We start from the raw sequence: 19,004 nt of genomic DNA, 5'->3' as shown, positions 1-19,004 counted from the left end.
AAAAGACAACCCCCCTCCCAAGACCAAGTAGTGCCTAGGTTATGTTTCGCAAGTTTATTTATTTATTTATTTTAAGTGTATTTTTCTTTACGTGTACTTGTTGTTTACTTTACTGGATATGTACTTGCTTTGTCTTTTTCAAGGCTTTACTTAACAAAAAATATTAACTTCCTTCATGCTTCATTGTGTTTGTGCAAAGTTAAATATAATGGTTCTTCCATTCAGTACTCAACTGATGTAAGCATAATCCACAGTTTCTTTTAATTCAAAAGATATCTTCATTCCTAACTTTAACAGCTATTTACACAAGTGGTAGTTTAAATCTACATTCTATGCAATCAACAATATAACAAGCTAACATTTTCAAGCCTACAACATTTAGTGAAGTGTAATTCAACTTCACAACATACTTTATGTACCTGAGATAAGCAGCTCAAAGGATTATATGTACTTTAGGATTTCCTTCTTAACTTCAAACAGTGGTAAAGCATTTATTTATCCAAAGTTTCACATAACCCTCCACTTAGCAGAAGATCCAAGTAGTTGTAGGTATTAATTTACCCATAATACGTGGTTCAAGGAGCCAAACATTATTAAGGTTCTGTTTAACATTTAAATAGATACCAAGTAGTACTAATTTACCCAAGGTATGACCAATGTTCTGTTTAACACTTAAACATATGTTGATGAGTATTAATTTACTCAAGGTATGTGGTCTGAGGAGTTAGGCATGACCAATGTTCTGTTTTAATCATGGTTTTAAAAATTGGACTGGACCGGCTGGTCCGACTAGTTCAACCGGGAACCGGCCTACAATCCGGTCTAGTTATAAAAACCAGAAATCATCTAAAAACTGGAAATAATAAAAAATCGGCCAGTTCAACTGTAAAACCGGAAACCAGTATGGTTGAACCAGTTTTGCAAAATACAGAGAAAATGACTTTGTTTCTCTTGATTTCTTCCCCATTCAGCCTCTCTCATTGGTGCAACAATTACTTTGTTGCTGTGAATGATGGGATTGAAACGATTTTTCTTCCTTATTTTGAAAATCTTAGATCTGTTGTAAATAAGATTTGGTGAATGAAACTTTTAAATTGCGGGTAAAATAAAATTTAGAGAGGAGGTAAGAGAAGCAACATGAGAAGGGTGGAGGAAGGTATTTTGTTTTGAAGTTTGAACTATTGCTAATTGATATGTTGCAAAGAGATGTAGTGATGGATAGGCTTGATAGAAAAGGTGGGAGGGGGAGATTAGAGAGAGAGACGAATGAGAGGTTATGGCCTTATGGGAAATTGCCAATTTGGATTCTGATGGATTTCTATTAGAAAAGTGGAAAGGCTGGGAGTCTTGGGACTTAGGATAAGTAAATGTTATGTCATAAAAGTCAAAAAGTGGGTGGGTGTTAATTGTTAGTAATGGCTAGGAGAAGTAACTAAAGTGGGGCGGATTTTTTATTTATTTATTCATTATCTCTTTTCCTTTTTCAGTGGAGCTTAGAAAGTCTTGCAACTGTATGTGCCTCTTTTAAAGTTTTAACCATATTTGTGAATAAATATGGTAAGTTACCTTTAATATTTAAATGATTTTTATTATATAAGATGTGAAAAATTATTAAAATTATATAAAAAAAAATATTCATCATTATTTATTTATATAATTTAAAAAATTATTAATTAAATTATTTATGACATCATCGGTTCGATCCCAGTCGAATCAGAAAATTGATAATCAGTCTCTTTTCCGGTTTTTTCACTGTACCAATTTTTAAAACCATGGTTTTAGTACTTAAACAAATAATGAGGAGTATTAATTTACCCAAGGTATGTGATTTGAGGAGCCAGTCATGACTAAAATTTTATTTAATACTTAAAGAAATATCAAGCAATGCTAATTTACCCAAGGTATATGGTCCGAGGAGCCAAGTATGACCAAGGTTTTGTTTAACACTTAAACATAAGTTGATGAGTATTAATTTACTCAAGGTATGTGGTCCGAAGAGCCAGGTATGACCAATGTTCTGTTTAATACTTAAACAAATAATGAGAAGTATAAATTTACCCAAGGTATGTGGTCTGAGGAGCCAGGCATGACCAAGGTTCTACTTAATACTTAAAGAAATAATGATGAGTATTAATTTACCCAAGGTATATGGTTCGAGAAGCCAAACATGACCAGGATTCTGTTTAATACTTAAAGAAATGAAACACACAACAGGTAATATTAATAACAAAGATGTGGCAGAGTTTCCTTTCATTAATAGTAATACCTTTGTAAGATATTTACATTCCAAGAATGTGGTAGAACATTTTCATCTAAGTCTACTAGGAAATAAGCACATATACTAGCTACCGAGGTAATACGATATGACAACTCCTATTTGGGCTCCAACTTTCCCTAAGTTCGGTTTTTTGCAGTATCCACAACTTTCCTTAATACCAAGTCACCAGGTGGTAATGGTCTTACTTTCACGCTCGTATCATACTCCTGTTTGAGTTTCTGCCAATAGCATGCTAGCTAAACTGTGGCAGTTTCTCTTCGTTCATCAATCAAATCTAGACTTTTTTTTTTTCAATAAATTATCATTGTTGTCTGGAGTGAACAAGCTCATCCTCAGCGTTGGAAATCTAGTCTCTAAAGGGATTACAGCCTTGGACCCATAAGTCATTGAAAACGGTATTTCTCTGGTTGACCGATGAGGAGTAGTCCGATATGTCCAGAGAACATGTGGTGTCTCTTCCACCCATCTACCATTTGCCTCATCCAACCTCTTCTTAAGCCCATTCACTATAACTTTATTAACAGCCTCGGCTTGCCCATTCCCTTAGGGGTAGGTTGGAGTTAAATATCTATTCTTAATGTCCAATTCATAACAGTACCTCTTGAAATCTTTACTATCAAATTGAAGCTCATTATTTGAGATAAGAGTGTGAGGAATCCCAAATCGAGTGAAAATGTTTTTCTATACAAACTTTTTTGCATTCACATCCTTAATATTAGCTAGTGGCTTAGTTTCTACCCACTTTGTGAAGTAATCAGTACCGACCAGAAGACATCTCTTGTTCCCTACTGCCTTAAGGAATGGTCCTACCATGTCCAAACCTTACTGAGCAAAAGGTCATGAGTTAGATAGAGAATTAAGGACACCTTCTGGCTGATGAATGTTTGGAGCAAATCTTTGACATTGGTCATATTTCTTCACATACTCTTATGCCTCTTTTTGCATATTTGGCCACAATACCCCTGAGTGAGGGCCCTGTGGGATAGTGATCTGCACCTGTATAACTTTCACAAATTTCCTCATGTAACTTCTCCAGAAATGGCTTCACTACTTTAGGATGGACACATAACAAGTATGGTTCAAAAAAAGAACGTTTGTACAATTTTTGCTCCTCGGACAACCAAAAACAAGGAGCTTTCCTTCGTACCTTATTTGCCTCTCCTTTTTCCTTAGGCAGAGTACCTTCCTTAAGGAACAAAATTATGGAATCCATCCAACTAGGCACAACCCTAATCTGGTGAACCTGGACCTTCACCTCAGTGGGCTTATATAAATCTTCAACAAGTATAACCCGAGGTAAACCTTGTGCCGAATAAGTTGCCAAAGTAGCTAGAGAATCAGCATATGTATTTTTACTCCTCGGGATTTGTTGTAAAGTAAAAAATTCAAAACCTGATTTCAGGTGCCTAGCTTCGCTTAAATACCCGTGCATTCTTAAATACGTAACTTCCAAATCTCCCTTTACTAGCCCACTATCAACCTCGAATTCGAGAATACATTCACTGCCTTTCCTCTCATTTTCTAAACCATAGTCATCCCTACCAATAAAGGTTCATACTTAACCTCATTATTTGTGGCCAAGAAACCTAACCTTAAAGATTTCTCAATAGTAATCTTCTTTGGGGACACCACAACTAGCCCCACCCCAGATCCTCTTTGGTTAACTACACCATCAACATACAATTTTCAAGTTAAGGGTCCCTATAAGGAGATTGTTTCAATTGGTTTTCTTCCCAAGTTTTGCTTCTCGCCCTCCATTTATAGTGAAGATTCAGTAAATTCAGCCACCAAATCTACAAAAACCTGGCCCTTAATAAAGGTCCAAGGCATATACTTGATGTCAAAAACTCCTAAAATTGTTCCCCATTTGGCAATTCTCCCTTTGTAATTAGCTTTTCGAAGTAGCGATTGAAGATGAAGTTGGGTTAAAACCACAATTGTATGAGCTTGGAAGTAATGAGGGAGTTTCCGCGTGGCATGTACCACTACTAAGATAGCCTTCTCCAGTGGCAGGTAACAAATCTCTACTTCGTGCAATGACTTGCTCACATAATAAACTGGCCGCTGTACTCCATTGTCCACCCTTAGTAGTACTAAGCTCACTACATGAGAGGCTACAGCAATATAGGTGAAAGAACCTCTTCCTCTTCGGGCCTGGACATAATGGGTGGCCGAAAAAGATATTCCTTCAACTGCTGAAAGGCCAAGGCACGCTCTTCAGTCCACTTAAATCCCTTCCACCTATGCAACAACTAGAAAAAAGGCCTGCACCTGTCTACTGACTGAGAGATGAATCGATTCAAGGCAGTAGTCATTCCTATCAACTTCTAGACTTCTTTGGGATTTCGAGGAGACTACAGATTGTTAATTGCCTTAATTTGATTAGGGTTGACTTCAATTTCAAGATGAGTGACCATATAACCAAGAAATTTGTCTGAACTAACGCCAAAAGACCACTTAGAAGCATTAAGGTGTAATTTATTCTTTCTCAATATTTCAAAAATATTTTTGAGGTCATTCACATGCTCGGACTTTACTTTACTCTTCACCACCGTATCATCTATATAGACTTCAATGTTTTTGCCAAGTTGAGGCTCAAATATCTTAGTCATCATCCTTTGATAAGTAGATCATGCATTCTTTAGTCTAAAGGGCATCACTTTGTAGTGATAATTCCTAGTGGGCGTAACAAAAGTAGTATTTTCCTGACCGTCCAGAGCCAAAGGTATTTGATGATATCTCCAAAAGACATCTAAAAAGCTCATCTGAGGATGACCAACTGTTGCATCCACCAATTGGTCTATCCGAGACATTGGGAATAGGTCTTTTGGGCAAGTTTTTTTTAAATCAATGAAGTCCACATATACTCGCTACTTCCCATTCTTCTTCTTTGCCACCATTATATTGGCCAACCATTCTGGATAAAAAACTTCTTTTATTGCCCCTGTCTACTTAAGCCTAATCACCTCCTCCTTAACAGTGTCAGAATGATCTTTAGAAGAGTGCTGAGATGGTTGCTTCTTAGGAGTGACAGATGGATTAACATTTAAGTGATGACAAATAAAATTTGGATCCACCCCAGGAGCATTATAAGCACTCCACGCAAACACGTCAACATTTTTTCTAAGGTAAACAATCAGTTCTTCCTTCTCTTGAGGAGGTAACTGTACCCTTACTTGGAAAAACTTCTCTTCATCATCATCAATGACAATTTTTTCTAACTCTTCACACTTTTCCCCTTCTACCACCACATCCATGGACAATACCGTTCTCCTTAATTGCTATAAATCATTCTTTACAAAGGCCAAGAACTCATCTCCAGACTGATGCTTAATGGCAACCACCAAACATTGTCTAGCCATAAATTGACTTCCAATCAGCTCCTCAACTTGATCCCCTGACAAATACTTCACCTTCAAATGCAAGGTGGAAGAAATAGCCCCAATGACATGCAGCCAAGGTCTTACCATAATAGCAGTGTAAGGGGAATAGACATCTACCACAATGAAGTCCACTTCCACAACTTCTAACCCTGCCTGAACAAGTAATCTAATTTGACCCTTCGGGAAGACTGTTTTCCCATCAAATCCTACAAGAGGAGAATCATAGCAAGCCAGGTCCTTAAGCTTCAACTTGAGCCTTTTATATAGATCATGGTATATAATCTTTGCACCACTGCCTTTATCTACTAACACTCTCTTCACATCATACTCTCTAATCCTGAGGGTAACCATCAGGGTATCATTATGTGGTTGTAGGGTTCCAACCTTATCCTTATCAGAAAAGCTTAAGGCTGGTTGGACTTTCATTCTACTCCTCTTAAGGTCAAGAGTCAGGTCCTCTGCAAATGGCTAAGCTATAGACATCATCCTAGATGGAAGAGAACCAGTGCTACCTGGGGCAGTAAGAATAACACTAATTGTCCCCAAAGGCGGTCTTGAAGAAGCATTTCTTGATGTCCCGACCTTACCTAGCTCCCCTATCCGTTGGACTGATACAAGAATTGCTTTAACTTCCTAATTCTGACTAGCTGCTCTAGATGATCCCGTAAAGTCCTACATTCTTCTGTAGTGTGTCCTTGGTCCTGGTGGTATTGACAATGAAGACTTTGGTTGTGCTTCGTGGGGGTCTCCACCCATCTTATTTGGCCATTTAAAGTATAGCTCATTCTTGATTTTCTCTAAACTTTGGTGCACAAGCTCCCTAAAAATAGTGCTAACTACTTGGGCAATAGGAGATCTAGTGTGCCCAGTAAAATCTCTCCTAGGTCGGTCGTTGTTATAACTCTTCGACCTAAAATCCCTTCGGTCTTGGGGAACTATTTTGGCCTTTCTCTTTCCTTATTGCTGGTCCTCCTATACCCGTTTATACTTATCAATACCATCCATGAGCTGGTGTACACTCCTAGTAGGCTTTCTTGTCAAGGACTTCCTTAAATCATGCTCAACAGGTAGGCCAACCTTAAAAGTCCTTATTGTTACATCATCAAAATTTTTGTCTATTTCATTGAACATCTCTCAGTATCTATCTGAATATGTTTTCAGCGTCTCTCCCTCTCGCAAAGCCATAGATAGCAATGAATCCAAGAGATGAGGAATCCTGTTGCACGTAACAAATTGAGCTCCAAAAGCTCTAGTTAGCTTCTAAAAGGAGTTGATTGAACCTTCTTTCAAACCATTAAATCACCTTATTGCTATCGGCCCCAAGCTGGAAGGGAACACCTTGCACATCAAAGTTTCATTCTTCGAATGGACAACCATTCTCTAATTGAAATGCCTGACATGCTCCACATGGCCTGTTCTACCATTATACATGGTAAACATTGGCTAAGTAAACTGCCGAGGAAGTTTTTCTCCCTCAATCCTTCATGTAAATGGTGACTTAGAAATCTGGCATAAGGCCCTGCTCATAGCATCATTATCGAGGACTTTGTGAGATGGACTGTTGCTTCTCTGTCTATAATGGCGGTCCTCATCATATGAATAAGACTCACTGGGGGGAGCCCTTGATCTGGGCCTATAACTATCAACATTATCATTGTCAGAGGAAGTCTCTGAGTTTGAAAGAGTCCCTCTACGTTGCTTACGACATAATTTCCTCCGTAAGTGGTCTATCTCCAACTGCATGTTCCTGATATTCTCTTCATGAGACACATGACTCTCACTTCTAGACTGACTTCAACTGGTGTGGGTGGTATGAATGCTAACTTCACAGTCCCTCTTTCATTCAAGATTAAGAAATTGGTCTTGACGTTGGGAACCACAGATTCTTCACGATTCAGTCTTGAACTTACCATGGCTAAACGTTGAACTCACGAATGCTTAAGTTTCCCATAGGCGGCGCCAATTGTAAGGGTACGTTTTGCTCCCCAAAGCCCAAGTGAAATGGACAAAAGCCCAAAGAACCAAAAACAATGAATTTGTAGAGAGCGGGTTAGAAATTGAACTCCAATGAGTTGGACAACGATCACTGTAGGTAGGGGTGACCACAGGTCGGTCCGGGTTGGGTTTGTGCCCAACCCGCGACCGACCCGATCAAGTCGGGTTCCAAATTTTCAAACCCGCCGCCGACCGGTTAGAAAATTGGATCGGATCGGACGGTTCTTGCTGGAAAGTGGTCAGGTCTCAGTCGGGGTTGATTTCCAAGAAAATATGAAAAACGGCAGAATTCGGCAAGGAAATTTTGAAAAACGGTAGAAATCCGGCCAGATCTCGCCAAATCCAGCGAGATCTTGGCCATTTTTGGCAAGATCTTGGCTAGATCTAGCGAAATCTTGCCGGATCTAGCTTAAATCTTCCCAAAGAAAACTCAAAACTCGCCGAATCTACCCAAAAAAATCTCAAAACTTGCCGAGAAAATGATGGGTCGGTCGGATCAGGTTTCTCGAATTTGAGAGGAGGAGATTCGATCTTCGACCTATTGATCTTGGGTTTTGGAGAATGAAATCCGTCGCCGACTACCGAAGCAGTCGGTTTGGTCGGCAGCGGGTCAGGTTCTGTCGGCGGCAACGGGTGGGTCGGTTCCAGCGGGTCCTTGGACACTCATGACTGTAGGCTAAGTGATGCTTGAAAGTATAAATAAACAATTTAATGCAAGGAAAATCCTCCTCGGCAAAGTCCAAGGGAAGTAGTTCTTATATATTTCTCTTGGATTTAAACACAATTACGGTTCTTAAAGGTACACTCATTTTTCTCCAGATTATCTGATGATCCTTTGTATTGGGATCTTTTTTCTTTATATCCCCTTCTTCACTCCATCTCAGCCTTCCACGTGTAGATCAGATTGCTGGCTTTAGCACTTTTCTAAAGTCTTTGTGGGTAGCTGTAAGGCTGAATGTTACTGTTCAGGTATTACCTCTACATTAATGCGGCTAGAGAGTTAGTTGCAGAGCATTCAATGCGGCAGTAGCAGCTTTCTTCTTAGATATTTCTCAGTTTTCCTTTGTCTTATCCCCATCTGATGCTTATCCTTACCAATATGATCATCTGGTGCCTTATTCTTGATGAAAGGTTGGACCGTTAACCTCTACAATACTTAGCCGAGAAGGTGTTTCTCCTCTGACTACACTCCCAATCACTTATGACCAGTCTTCTTCCACAGACTACTAACTTGCACACCCCCGTTAGTATCTACCAGTTCTCGGACAATTTAATGTCCCCAGACACAGCCCACGGCCTAATACTCATATCTGGACCCTTTATCCCTACAACGACCATTTCATTGACTTACCACCTATTTTGGAAAAAAAGAAAGAAAAAGAAAATAAGTATAAAGTTGAAAAACATCATATATACAACACAATGACACCAATATACACCATTATTGATTCTAATATATATATATATATATATATAACAATACAATTTGAAAACTGTGCAATTAAACAAAGAAAAATCAAATTAAAATTTAAAGAAAACCAAAAGATTACTTGAAAGTTAGAGAGAAAATCTTTAAAATAAGAAAGAGTTTCTCTAAGGAGACTATGAATTAAGAGAGATTGAAATTTGAGAGAGAAAATTTAGAGTTAGTAGAAATGAGAGTGAGATGGAAATTTGAGAGATAAGTTTTGTAGTTAGTAGATAAATTTGAATTTTGAGATACGCTTAAGAGAAAGAGGGAAAGTGAAATGAGAAAAAGAAAAAAAGTAAGAGTCAAGCATTGGGGTGGGGGGGGGGGGAGGAGAGAGAGAGAGAGAGAGAGATGAGAAAAACATGGAGATAAATGTGGGTGAGAGAAAGAGGGAAACTAAGATGAAAAAAAAAAAAAGAGGTAGGTGTGAGATAGAGAGAAAGAATTTGAGATTAAAAAAAAAAAAGATAGAGGTGGGTGAGATAAAGAGGGTAACAAAGATGAAAAAGAAAAGAAAAAAGAATTAGGCATGGGTGATAGTTAAATTTGAGATGAGAAAAAATAGGAAGATAGATGTGGTGAGAGAATGTGGGAAATTGAGATGAGAAAAAAAAGGAAGACATGTGTGGGTGAGAGAGAAATAGTGAGATGAGAAAAAAAAAAGGGATAGACATGGGTGAGAGAGAGGAAATTAATAGAAAAAAAAAATAGCGCCAATTTTCCAAATTTTCCCACTACTCAATTACTCACCTCTATTACATCAACAAAATTTATTGTATTACAACAATATAGTTCAATGTGAAATAAAAGATTACCAATTGCAACAATATATCTCAATGTAAAATAAGAGTTATATATATACAATAACTCATTATTGCTACAATCTCATATTAATGTAATAAATTAAAGGTACTATTACAATAAAAAAAACACCTAGAGATGCAATAGTATATATATTACATCCATTTATTTTATTTTTTTACAATAATATTTGTTGTATTATGTCTTTTTTCTTGTAGTGACTTATTGTCTGTCTTTGTAAAGAAAAAGCAAAAAAGAAAAGAAAAAAAAGGCCACGTTACAACATATTGCTTCTTTCTTTCACTCAAATATTTCCAAACTGCAATCAAATTAAGTTTGGTTGATGCAGCATAGGATCTTAATCCTGATTATTCACTGGCTTCACACCGTGTTTTAATGCAGCTTCCCAAACTAGATCAATTCTGTCAACATCAATTGCTCCAACTTCATGGTGAGTCCAACCTTCAAGAAGATGAACCACACCTCCCGCATGGCATGCATGGACAACTCCTCTACCCATGGTGTACTGTTTCAGCAATCATGAAAAAAATCAACCAAATAATTAGGATAGCATAAATGATAGCTAAGTTCCTCACCTAGAACAGGAGTATAGGGTCTCAGCTGAAAGTAGATAAGGTGATATTATGATCATGTCTAGGTAGAGAAGTCACACTAGTTGCTCCCCTCTACCCATTTTCAATTACCAAAAATAAAAATAAAAATAAATGATAGCTAAAAGATTTTGAGAACTCCTTGGAAGTCCTATATTTTTAAGGTCATACTAACGAGTGCTCTTAAAGCATTGGTTAACAATCAATTTTAAGAAAGTTTTGACACAACTTTTACAGGAAATAAAAAAAGTTGTCAAAATATTAATTTTTTTTTCTTATAAAAATTTTCTTTAAATGGATTGTTAACTAATACTCTAAAAGCATCCGTTAGCATTTCCCATATTTTTATAAGAAAATGCTAACTAATGCCTTTAAGGTATTGGTTAATAATTCATCTAAAAAAAGTTTTTATAGAAAAAGAAAAAAAAGCAATTAATATTTTGACAATTTTTTTCATTTTTCATAAAAATAGTGTTAAAATTTTCCTAAAATAGATTATTAACCATTGTTCTAAGGTCATTCGTTAGCATGACCCATTTTTATAACCCCTTCAACTATCCTTCACGTGCATTGCCTTCTTTTGAAACCCAATCTTGAAGACAAAAATTTAAGGGAACTAGTGCAATGTTTTTTATTCCAAGCAAGAGACTTAATGCAAACGTTATTCCCTCATCTTTATATATTTTATTTTCTGCACAGAATGCTACCCTACAACGTGGGCATTGTAATTACTAATTTGTACGTATCTGCCTCTATCCGGGATTTTTTTAAGGTAAATAATCAAAATATAGGTTTAATATTTTTTGCTTGAATAATATAGTTTGGTGTGGAATTACTAAGCCTAAAATGGTTTCTAGAAATTATACTACTTTGTGAAGAATTAACCATACTATCACACTAGATTACACCCATGACGAAGTTAAAAGCTTTGTAATTCAACTCATTGATATCTCTTAATTTCTCCAATAAAAACATTTAGGATTTATTTCCTCCCTCTCCGAACTATTGAATTATCACCAAAAAAAAAAAAAAAAAAAAAGACCATGAAGAAGAATTAAGGCTCACCTCACAACATCCAAGCCCCTCAACATCATCAGGTAATTTCATAGCTGCAAGCTCACCATAAGTGCAATCTCTTCTAAAGGACAAGATTGGAGGGACCACGAATTGATGAAAATGTGTTCCTGGTGGTGCCGAACTTTGTTCTCTTGGTGTGATCCATTTGCCAACAATCCATGTCTACATTTTATTGAACAACAAGGATAACTTAAATTAATTAACAAATAATTCAAATTAATTATAAGGCAGATTTTTTAGTTAACACAATGTAAAAACGTCACGAATCATACCTGCGCGACCTCTTCAATTAGTAACCCTTGTGATGTAATTAAGTGCATGTAAAATAAACACTTTTGAGCATACCTTACAGTTTCGTGCTGCTTGGTATTTTGTCACTTGGACCAGGTAGCTCTGAAATCCAACTGGGGCTTCCATCTGAACTTTTTCAAATCTTTCCGATGATAAAGTCAGCATCTGTAATTTTTCTTTATCTTATCAAAATTTATGGAATAGACAAAAATGTACTGTAGCACATTCATACATCTCTTATTCGTTAACGTCGATTTAATTATTATGTCTCTGTCTTCTGAGCCGAAGAGGCGGCGAAAAGATGGTCCAACAATATATCTTTAATGTCAAAGGGCCCCTTCTTCTTTTTTTAAAAGAAAAAAAAAAAAAAAAAAAGGTCAAATGGCCCTTAATGTTTTAGGTGGTATTTGATGAGTGTTTTCAAATAATAATTTTCAGTTTTTAGATAACATTTTATGTATTTTTACACATTTTTTCACTCACACGTATTTCTATAAAAAATTTTAAATAACAATTTTCAGTTTTTAAACACATATATTAAACGAATTCTTATTTTATTTTATTTTTTGACAAAGCCTAATGCTTTAGTTTAAAATTCAATTTATTTTCACTGTCAATTTAGGTGCAACATTTTAAAAATTTTATATTTTTTCAGTCACATCAATGTCACATATATTCTTTATTTAATATATTTTAAAAAAATTAATAAAAATAAACCAGCTAAAATAGGCTATCCACACATACACCAGTTTGTCATTATATTAAATAAAATAAACTTGACTTAGGTACGATGGCTCGAGTCCAATTGACCCAATCTTTGGCAAACAAAGTAAAAGGTTTTACAAGTTTCAAAAAAAGAAAAGAAAAAAGTAAAAGGTTTTATTTATAAACTGTTTATACAGCAATCCACACTGAGCAAATATATTATAGAAATTGAGATGAGGAGCAATATTTAAGGTATTGTCTCAGATGTAATTATTATTCATGGTTGAGATTGATAGTTATAAAAAATAATTTTCAATCTCAATCATTGATTAAAAATAAGTTTAAAAAAATAAAAAGTTAAAGTAAAAAAAAGTGAAAAGTTAAAAATATTTGTGAAGGAAATAGATGAATTAGAGCATTAGCATTGAGAGTAATGCTAATGCCAAATCTAAGGAAAATTTGAAATTTTAAACCCCAAAATCATCTACATTGGGAAATGCTAAACAACAATATTGTAAATTCTTTTGCAATACTGCTACAGTGCAATTTTATGTTTAAAATTGCACTGTAGCAAGTATTGTAAAAAATTAATAATATTTTATTATGTAAAGAGAGGAGAGAGATGGGAGAGAAAAGATATAATTTTAAGATATATTATTTTATTATGTAGAGATATTATTTTAATAAGTAAAAGAAAAAAGTAAAAATTTGAGATGTAAAAATATTATAAAATGGTATGATATAATAATAAAGTAACTTTTTAAAATTGTAAAATAGAATAACATTGAAATTTTCTAATGCTCATACCCTCGTGCACATGCTGATAAGATGGGCCAGTAATATTTAAAAAAAGGAGACAGTGATAGGTTATTAAACAGTTACCAATTTTTAAGGCTCAAGATCAAGTCTGAAATTGACGTTACCAAATGACATGTAGGGACCATCGAGAAGAGAAGATAAAAGACTTACTTACTCATTAAACCAAATGCAGTATCAACATGTATAGCAAAAAAGAAAAAAGAAAAAAGAAAAAAAAAATGCTGTATCAATATACCTAGATGGGTGGTCATTCACATGTTGGCAGCCATGTTCGTGTTGTGACAAAATAGAGGTATTCGACTGGAAAGGTGTAATTAAACACTATCTATTTAATATTTTTGATAATCACACTATCTATTTAATAATTATATCAAAATTCATGAACCTTAATAGAACATATTTATTAAGCGGGAGGACACAAAGATAATCAACTTCAACCCGTTTAAAAAATGTCCCAAAATGATTAACATGTTATTATATTTTTTAAGTACATAAATTTTCATTAAAATAAATTATAACCTTTATTTTCATTTTTTAATTTCTTTGTTTTGGGTAAAAGAGCAAGGGATATTATATTTAAAATTTAAATTTACACTAGATAATATATATATATATATATATATATATATATGTGGGTTAGACTAGTTCGTTTCCAAATGAAACAACCCTGTGTCATCATTTATCTGAAAGATCAATCTATGATCTCTGAGACACAAAAACATGAAAATTGTCCTTTGCTCGTATGAGTGCTGCACATTCGTGCGAGTTTGCTAGCGCAGTTAAATTAGTATTACACTTTCATTTTCAAACTTCAAAGTACATATAAGTTTCTAAAACTGCCTTCTTTAATTTAAAATTTAGTGGAACAAGAATGTTGTTTTTTAAAAATAAAGTTAAGGATAAGTTAGAAAAATTATCAATATTGTGTTCTATGAGTTGTTTTAAAAATAATCATAGTTTGGATATCCCAATATTGAATGGAGGATCAATAATATGGGAGGGAGAGAGTATATATGATAGGCTTTTCCTGAAGGGAATTATGTTTTGCCAAAACTTGCATGTACTCCCTTCATATTAGATACAACATAAAGAGTACAAATTTATAGGGATAAGGAATATGATTTTGTCTTTGCTCATGCGTTTAGTAATTCATTAAAACAAATGAGAAGGAAATAAATAATTATTTTCGTATTATACACTTTACTTTCTATCCCACAACAAAATAATAAATAAATTATTTTTTATAATTAGTTTTATTTTGCAAATTTTATGCAAGTAAAATTTGTATTATTCTATCACTCATACGACAAAATCATTAAAGGGCAAAGAAATTAGAATTATTCATGAACGTGAAACCTCCACATACCCAAACACTTTGGTAATTAATGAAGGAAAATTATTAGGTGTTACAAAAAGTACCATCAATTAATTGATTCGTATTCAATTGCACCACTCAAAAAAAGCTCAAACATTTAATATTTATGGTTCTATGTTGTCAATCTCATATCAATTTCACTGTCAGTAACACTATATCATTGCGTTTAATTGGTGAATGGCTTTGATATTTCTCAGCAACAGTTACTAACAAACAAACAAGAAAACACGAAACATGAGTTTTGATGTAGACTTTTGACAATATCAATATTAAAGTCTTCTAGGGTGATCCAGAATCCAAATAAAATATAAATCATTATACTTTCAATTATCCTTCTATTTTTTCGGAATTAAGGCATGGTTAATTTTTCTCAACTAAAAACTTTAAAAAGAATTATTCTAGCCGCAATTTACTAAAAATAAAGAAATTTTTGTAAAACTGAAATAAATTGTTGGGTGATTAAATTCACAAGTTTTCATCGAAGTAATCTACTATTTCACATGTGCAGAATGAAGCTCTCAATGGGGGTGGAACACTGTTTGTTAACAAGCACCCAGACCTTAGAGTTCGAGTTGTCCATGGGAATACCTTAACTGCTGCTGTTATTCTCAATGACCTACCTAAGGATGTGGAAGAGGTATTTTTAACTGGAGCTACTTCCAAGCTCGGTAGAGCAATTGCCCTCTACCTTTGTCGAAAGAGAGTCAGAGTCCTAGTAAGTACACTCTCCCACTAAACTTTTTTTTTCATCACTTTTACTTCTTATTATCTTAACAAAAATTCCTAATTCCAGAAAACAAAATAAAAGCTAAAAAATTGCTAAGAAATAGCTGTGTTAATTGCATTATTAATATACTTGATTAATATGTGTTTGTTGAGACTTGGTCCAATGTTCAATTACACTAAACCCTTTAGACATGCATTACCATCTTGATGTTCTAACGCAACTAAACACTAGATCCATGTTTAGTTGGGGGAAAAAACAAGAAGTTTACAAGTCAAGTCGTTACTTTATTTGTGTCACCTTCAACAACTTGTATAGTTGTATTATGCTTTTGGGTTGTATAACCAAAATTGCAATTAAAACCCCAATGCTAAGTGAATAGTCAACTCAGTAGTCACCATCAAAGGGGTAGATAGAACCCGAACTCATGAGGTTTGAGGGAGTCAAGGCATCTGTTATGTTGTCCACAATTCTACAACATATTTGGTTGCACTTTGGGAAAGAGAAGATAATTTTTTTTTTTTTAATGAAAAAATAAAAATTTTGATGTGTTTGGACGTGAGGAGGAAATGAAAGTGAAAAATAGAATAACATAATATTTCCCTTGTTTGGTTTATAAGGGAAGAGATAGGAAATTGAAATATTTTGATTTTTATGCCCTTGTGGTCATAAAAAAAATTAAAAAATAAAAATTCCAAAGTGTTAATACGTGATAGTTATAAGGGCAAAATAGCAATTTAAATTGATAAACTAAAGGTAAGGAATCAATCTATTTTTTTCTTTTTTAGCAATCTGTTATTCTTCATCCAATTTTGTAAATTATTATTAATTCTCATATTAGTTTTTATCAATATATATATATATATATATATGTATGTATGTATTTCTCATATTAGTCCATTGCTGACACTACTCAAATTATTCACTACAAACAACTTGTTACATCCGAAATTCTTGTAAATTTTGTCATGTCTCTAAAGTCTAAACTTATTGATTTGGACAGACCAGAGATGGTAGGCCTAGAAATAAATTTTTTCTCTCCATTTCTATAAATATATAACTTATACTTACTTTTAAATCCAAAACAATACCAATGCAGATTTAAGACTTTGCATTAGGGTGCAGTGGGACAAATTGGTGATATTATTTCCCTCACAATAATAGATCATTAGAGCCATAGGATGTTCAAATTTCAAACCCTAGCTTACTCCTAATTAACGAATAAGCCAGACATGCTACTAATAGACTTAAGGCAATGCAGTAGACTAGTAGGTATAGAGCATTCTCATCAAAGGTGGGATAAATGCTAAAATCTATTTTTAGCAACAAAATCACTAAAAAAAACCCCTACATCAATGGTGCTAAATTTTAAATTTTTTAGCACCTTTCTACAGTAAGATGTTATTACTAACACTCTAATGTAGCAAGTTGCTACTCATTTTTTATTATTTTTTATTCCCCTTCTCTCTCTCCCCTCAGATCTCACTCCCTGCCCTCTCTCAAAAAGAATAAATAAATGATAAATAAATAATATTTTGATGAAATGGTTAAAAAATAGAAGTTTTGATATTATGTATATTGTAAAGCGATGTATTAAATGTTATAAAGTTGGTTTTTTAAGTGTTAAATGCTAAAATTTTTAAAACTCTTAATGAGAATACTCTAAGGATGACATTGTTTCACTCAATCCACAAACACCATATAACTTTTTTCAAAGTGTCTATTAAAATAAGTCGATCCATTTTAATATGATTAATAAATTGATCAATTTCATATTGACTTACTCATCCAAAAATCAACCTAAATTGACTAGTTCATTATTTGTGTTAGTTAAGAACGGTTGTTTCATTTGGAAACGAACTAGTCTAACCCACATATATATATATATATATATATATATATTATCTAGTGTAAATTTAAATTTTAAATATAATATCCCTTGCTCTTTTACCCAAAACAAAGAAATTAAAAAATGAAAATAAAGGTTATAATTTATTTTAATGAAAATTTATGTACTTAAAAAATATAATAACATGTTAATCATTTTGGGACATTTTTTAAACGGGTTGAAGTTGATTATCTTTGTGTCCTCCCGCTTAATAAATATGTTCTATTAAGGTTCATGAATTTTGATATAATTATTAAATAGATAGTGTGATTATCAAAAATATTAAATAGATAGTGTTTAATTACACCTTTCCAGTCGAATACCTCTATTTTGTCACAACACGAACATGGCTGCCAACATGTGAATGACCACCCATCTAGGTATATTGATACAGCATTTTTTTTTTCTTTTTTCTTTTTTCTTTTTTGCTATACATGTTGATACTGCATTTGGTTTAATGAGTAAGTAAGTCTTTTATCTTCTCTTCTCGATGGTCCCTACATGTCATTTGGTAACGTCAATTTCAGACTTGATCTTGAGCCTTAAAAATTGGTAACTGTTTAATAACCTATCACTGTCTCCTTTTTTTAAATATTACTGGCCCATCTTATCAGCATGTGCACGAGGGTATGAGCATTAGAAAATTTCAATGTTATTCTATTTTACAATTTTAAAAAGTTACTTTATTATTATATCATACCATTTTATAATATTTTTACATCTCAAATTTTTACTTTTTTCTTTTACTTATTAAAATAATATCTCTACATAATAAAATAATATATCTTAAAATTATATCTTTTCTCTCCCATCTCTCTCCTCTCTTTACATAATAAAATATTATTAATTTTTTACAATACTTGCTACAGTGCAATTTTAAACATAAAATTGCACTGTAGCAGTATTGCAAAAGAATTTACAATATTGTTGTTTAGCATTTCCCAATGTAGATGATTTTGGGGTTTAAAATTTCAAATTTTCCTTAGATTTGGCATTAGCATTACTCTCAATGCTAATGCTCTAATTCATCTATTTCCTTCACAAATATTTTTAACTTTTCACTTTTTTTTACTTTAACTTTTTATTTTTTTAAACTTATTTTTAATCAATGATTGAGATTGAAAATTATTTTTTATAACTATCAATCTCAACCATGAATAATAATTACATCTGAGACAATACCTTAAATATTGCTCCTCATCTCAATTTCTATAATATATTTGCTCAGTGTGGATTGCTGTATAAACAGTTTATAAATAAAACCTTTTACTTTTTTCTTTTCTTTTTTTGAAACTTGTAAAACCTTTTACTTTGTTTGCCAAAGATTGGGTCAATTGGACTCGAGCCATCGTACCTAAGTCAAGTTTATTTTATTTAATATAATGACAAACTGGTGTATGTGTGGATAGCCTATTTTAGCTGGTTTATTTTTATTAATTTTTTTAAAATATATTAAATAAAGAATATATGTGACATTGATGTGACTGAAAAAATATAAAATTTTTAAAATGTTGCACCTAAATTGACAGTGAAAATAAATTGAATTTTAAACTAAAGCATTAGGCTTTGTCAAAAAATAAAATAAA

General features: G+C 33.5%; 2 protein-coding genes across 2 annotated transcripts; both read right to left on the bottom strand.

Annotated features, from left to right (window-relative positions):
* Positions 1 to 5,559: 5,559 nt before the first annotated feature.
* Positions 5,560 to 6,087, bottom strand: LOC112009197 (uncharacterized). Its single transcript, XM_024041536.1, has one exon. The coding sequence runs from the start codon at positions 6,085 to 6,087 to the stop codon at positions 5,560 to 5,562; it is 528 nt and encodes a 175-aa protein (XP_023897304.1).
* Positions 6,088 to 10,067: 3,980 nt separating this feature from the next.
* Positions 10,068 to 12,097, bottom strand: LOC112009210 (very-long-chain aldehyde decarbonylase GL1-3). Its single transcript, XM_065781092.1, has 3 exons — positions 11,962 to 12,097; positions 11,605 to 11,778; positions 10,068 to 10,454 (listed from the first exon to the last, which is right to left on the bottom strand). Exons 1-3 carry the CDS (start codon positions 12,070 to 12,072, stop codon positions 10,287 to 10,289), a joined length of 453 nt encoding a protein of 150 aa, XP_065637164.1. The 5' UTR covers positions 12,073 to 12,097; the 3' UTR covers positions 10,068 to 10,286.
* Positions 12,098 to 19,004: the final 6,907 nt, after the last annotated feature.

This window comes from Quercus suber, unplaced genomic scaffold, assembly GCF_002906115.3.
Source record: "Quercus suber isolate HL8 unplaced genomic scaffold, Cork oak 2.0 scaffold_257, whole genome shotgun sequence".
In the NCBI taxonomy this organism is placed as follows: Eukaryota; Viridiplantae; Streptophyta; class Magnoliopsida; order Fagales; family Fagaceae; genus Quercus; species Quercus suber.
The sequence above is the reverse complement of the archived record's forward strand: the minus strand, read 5'-3'. Positions and strand labels throughout refer to the sequence as shown.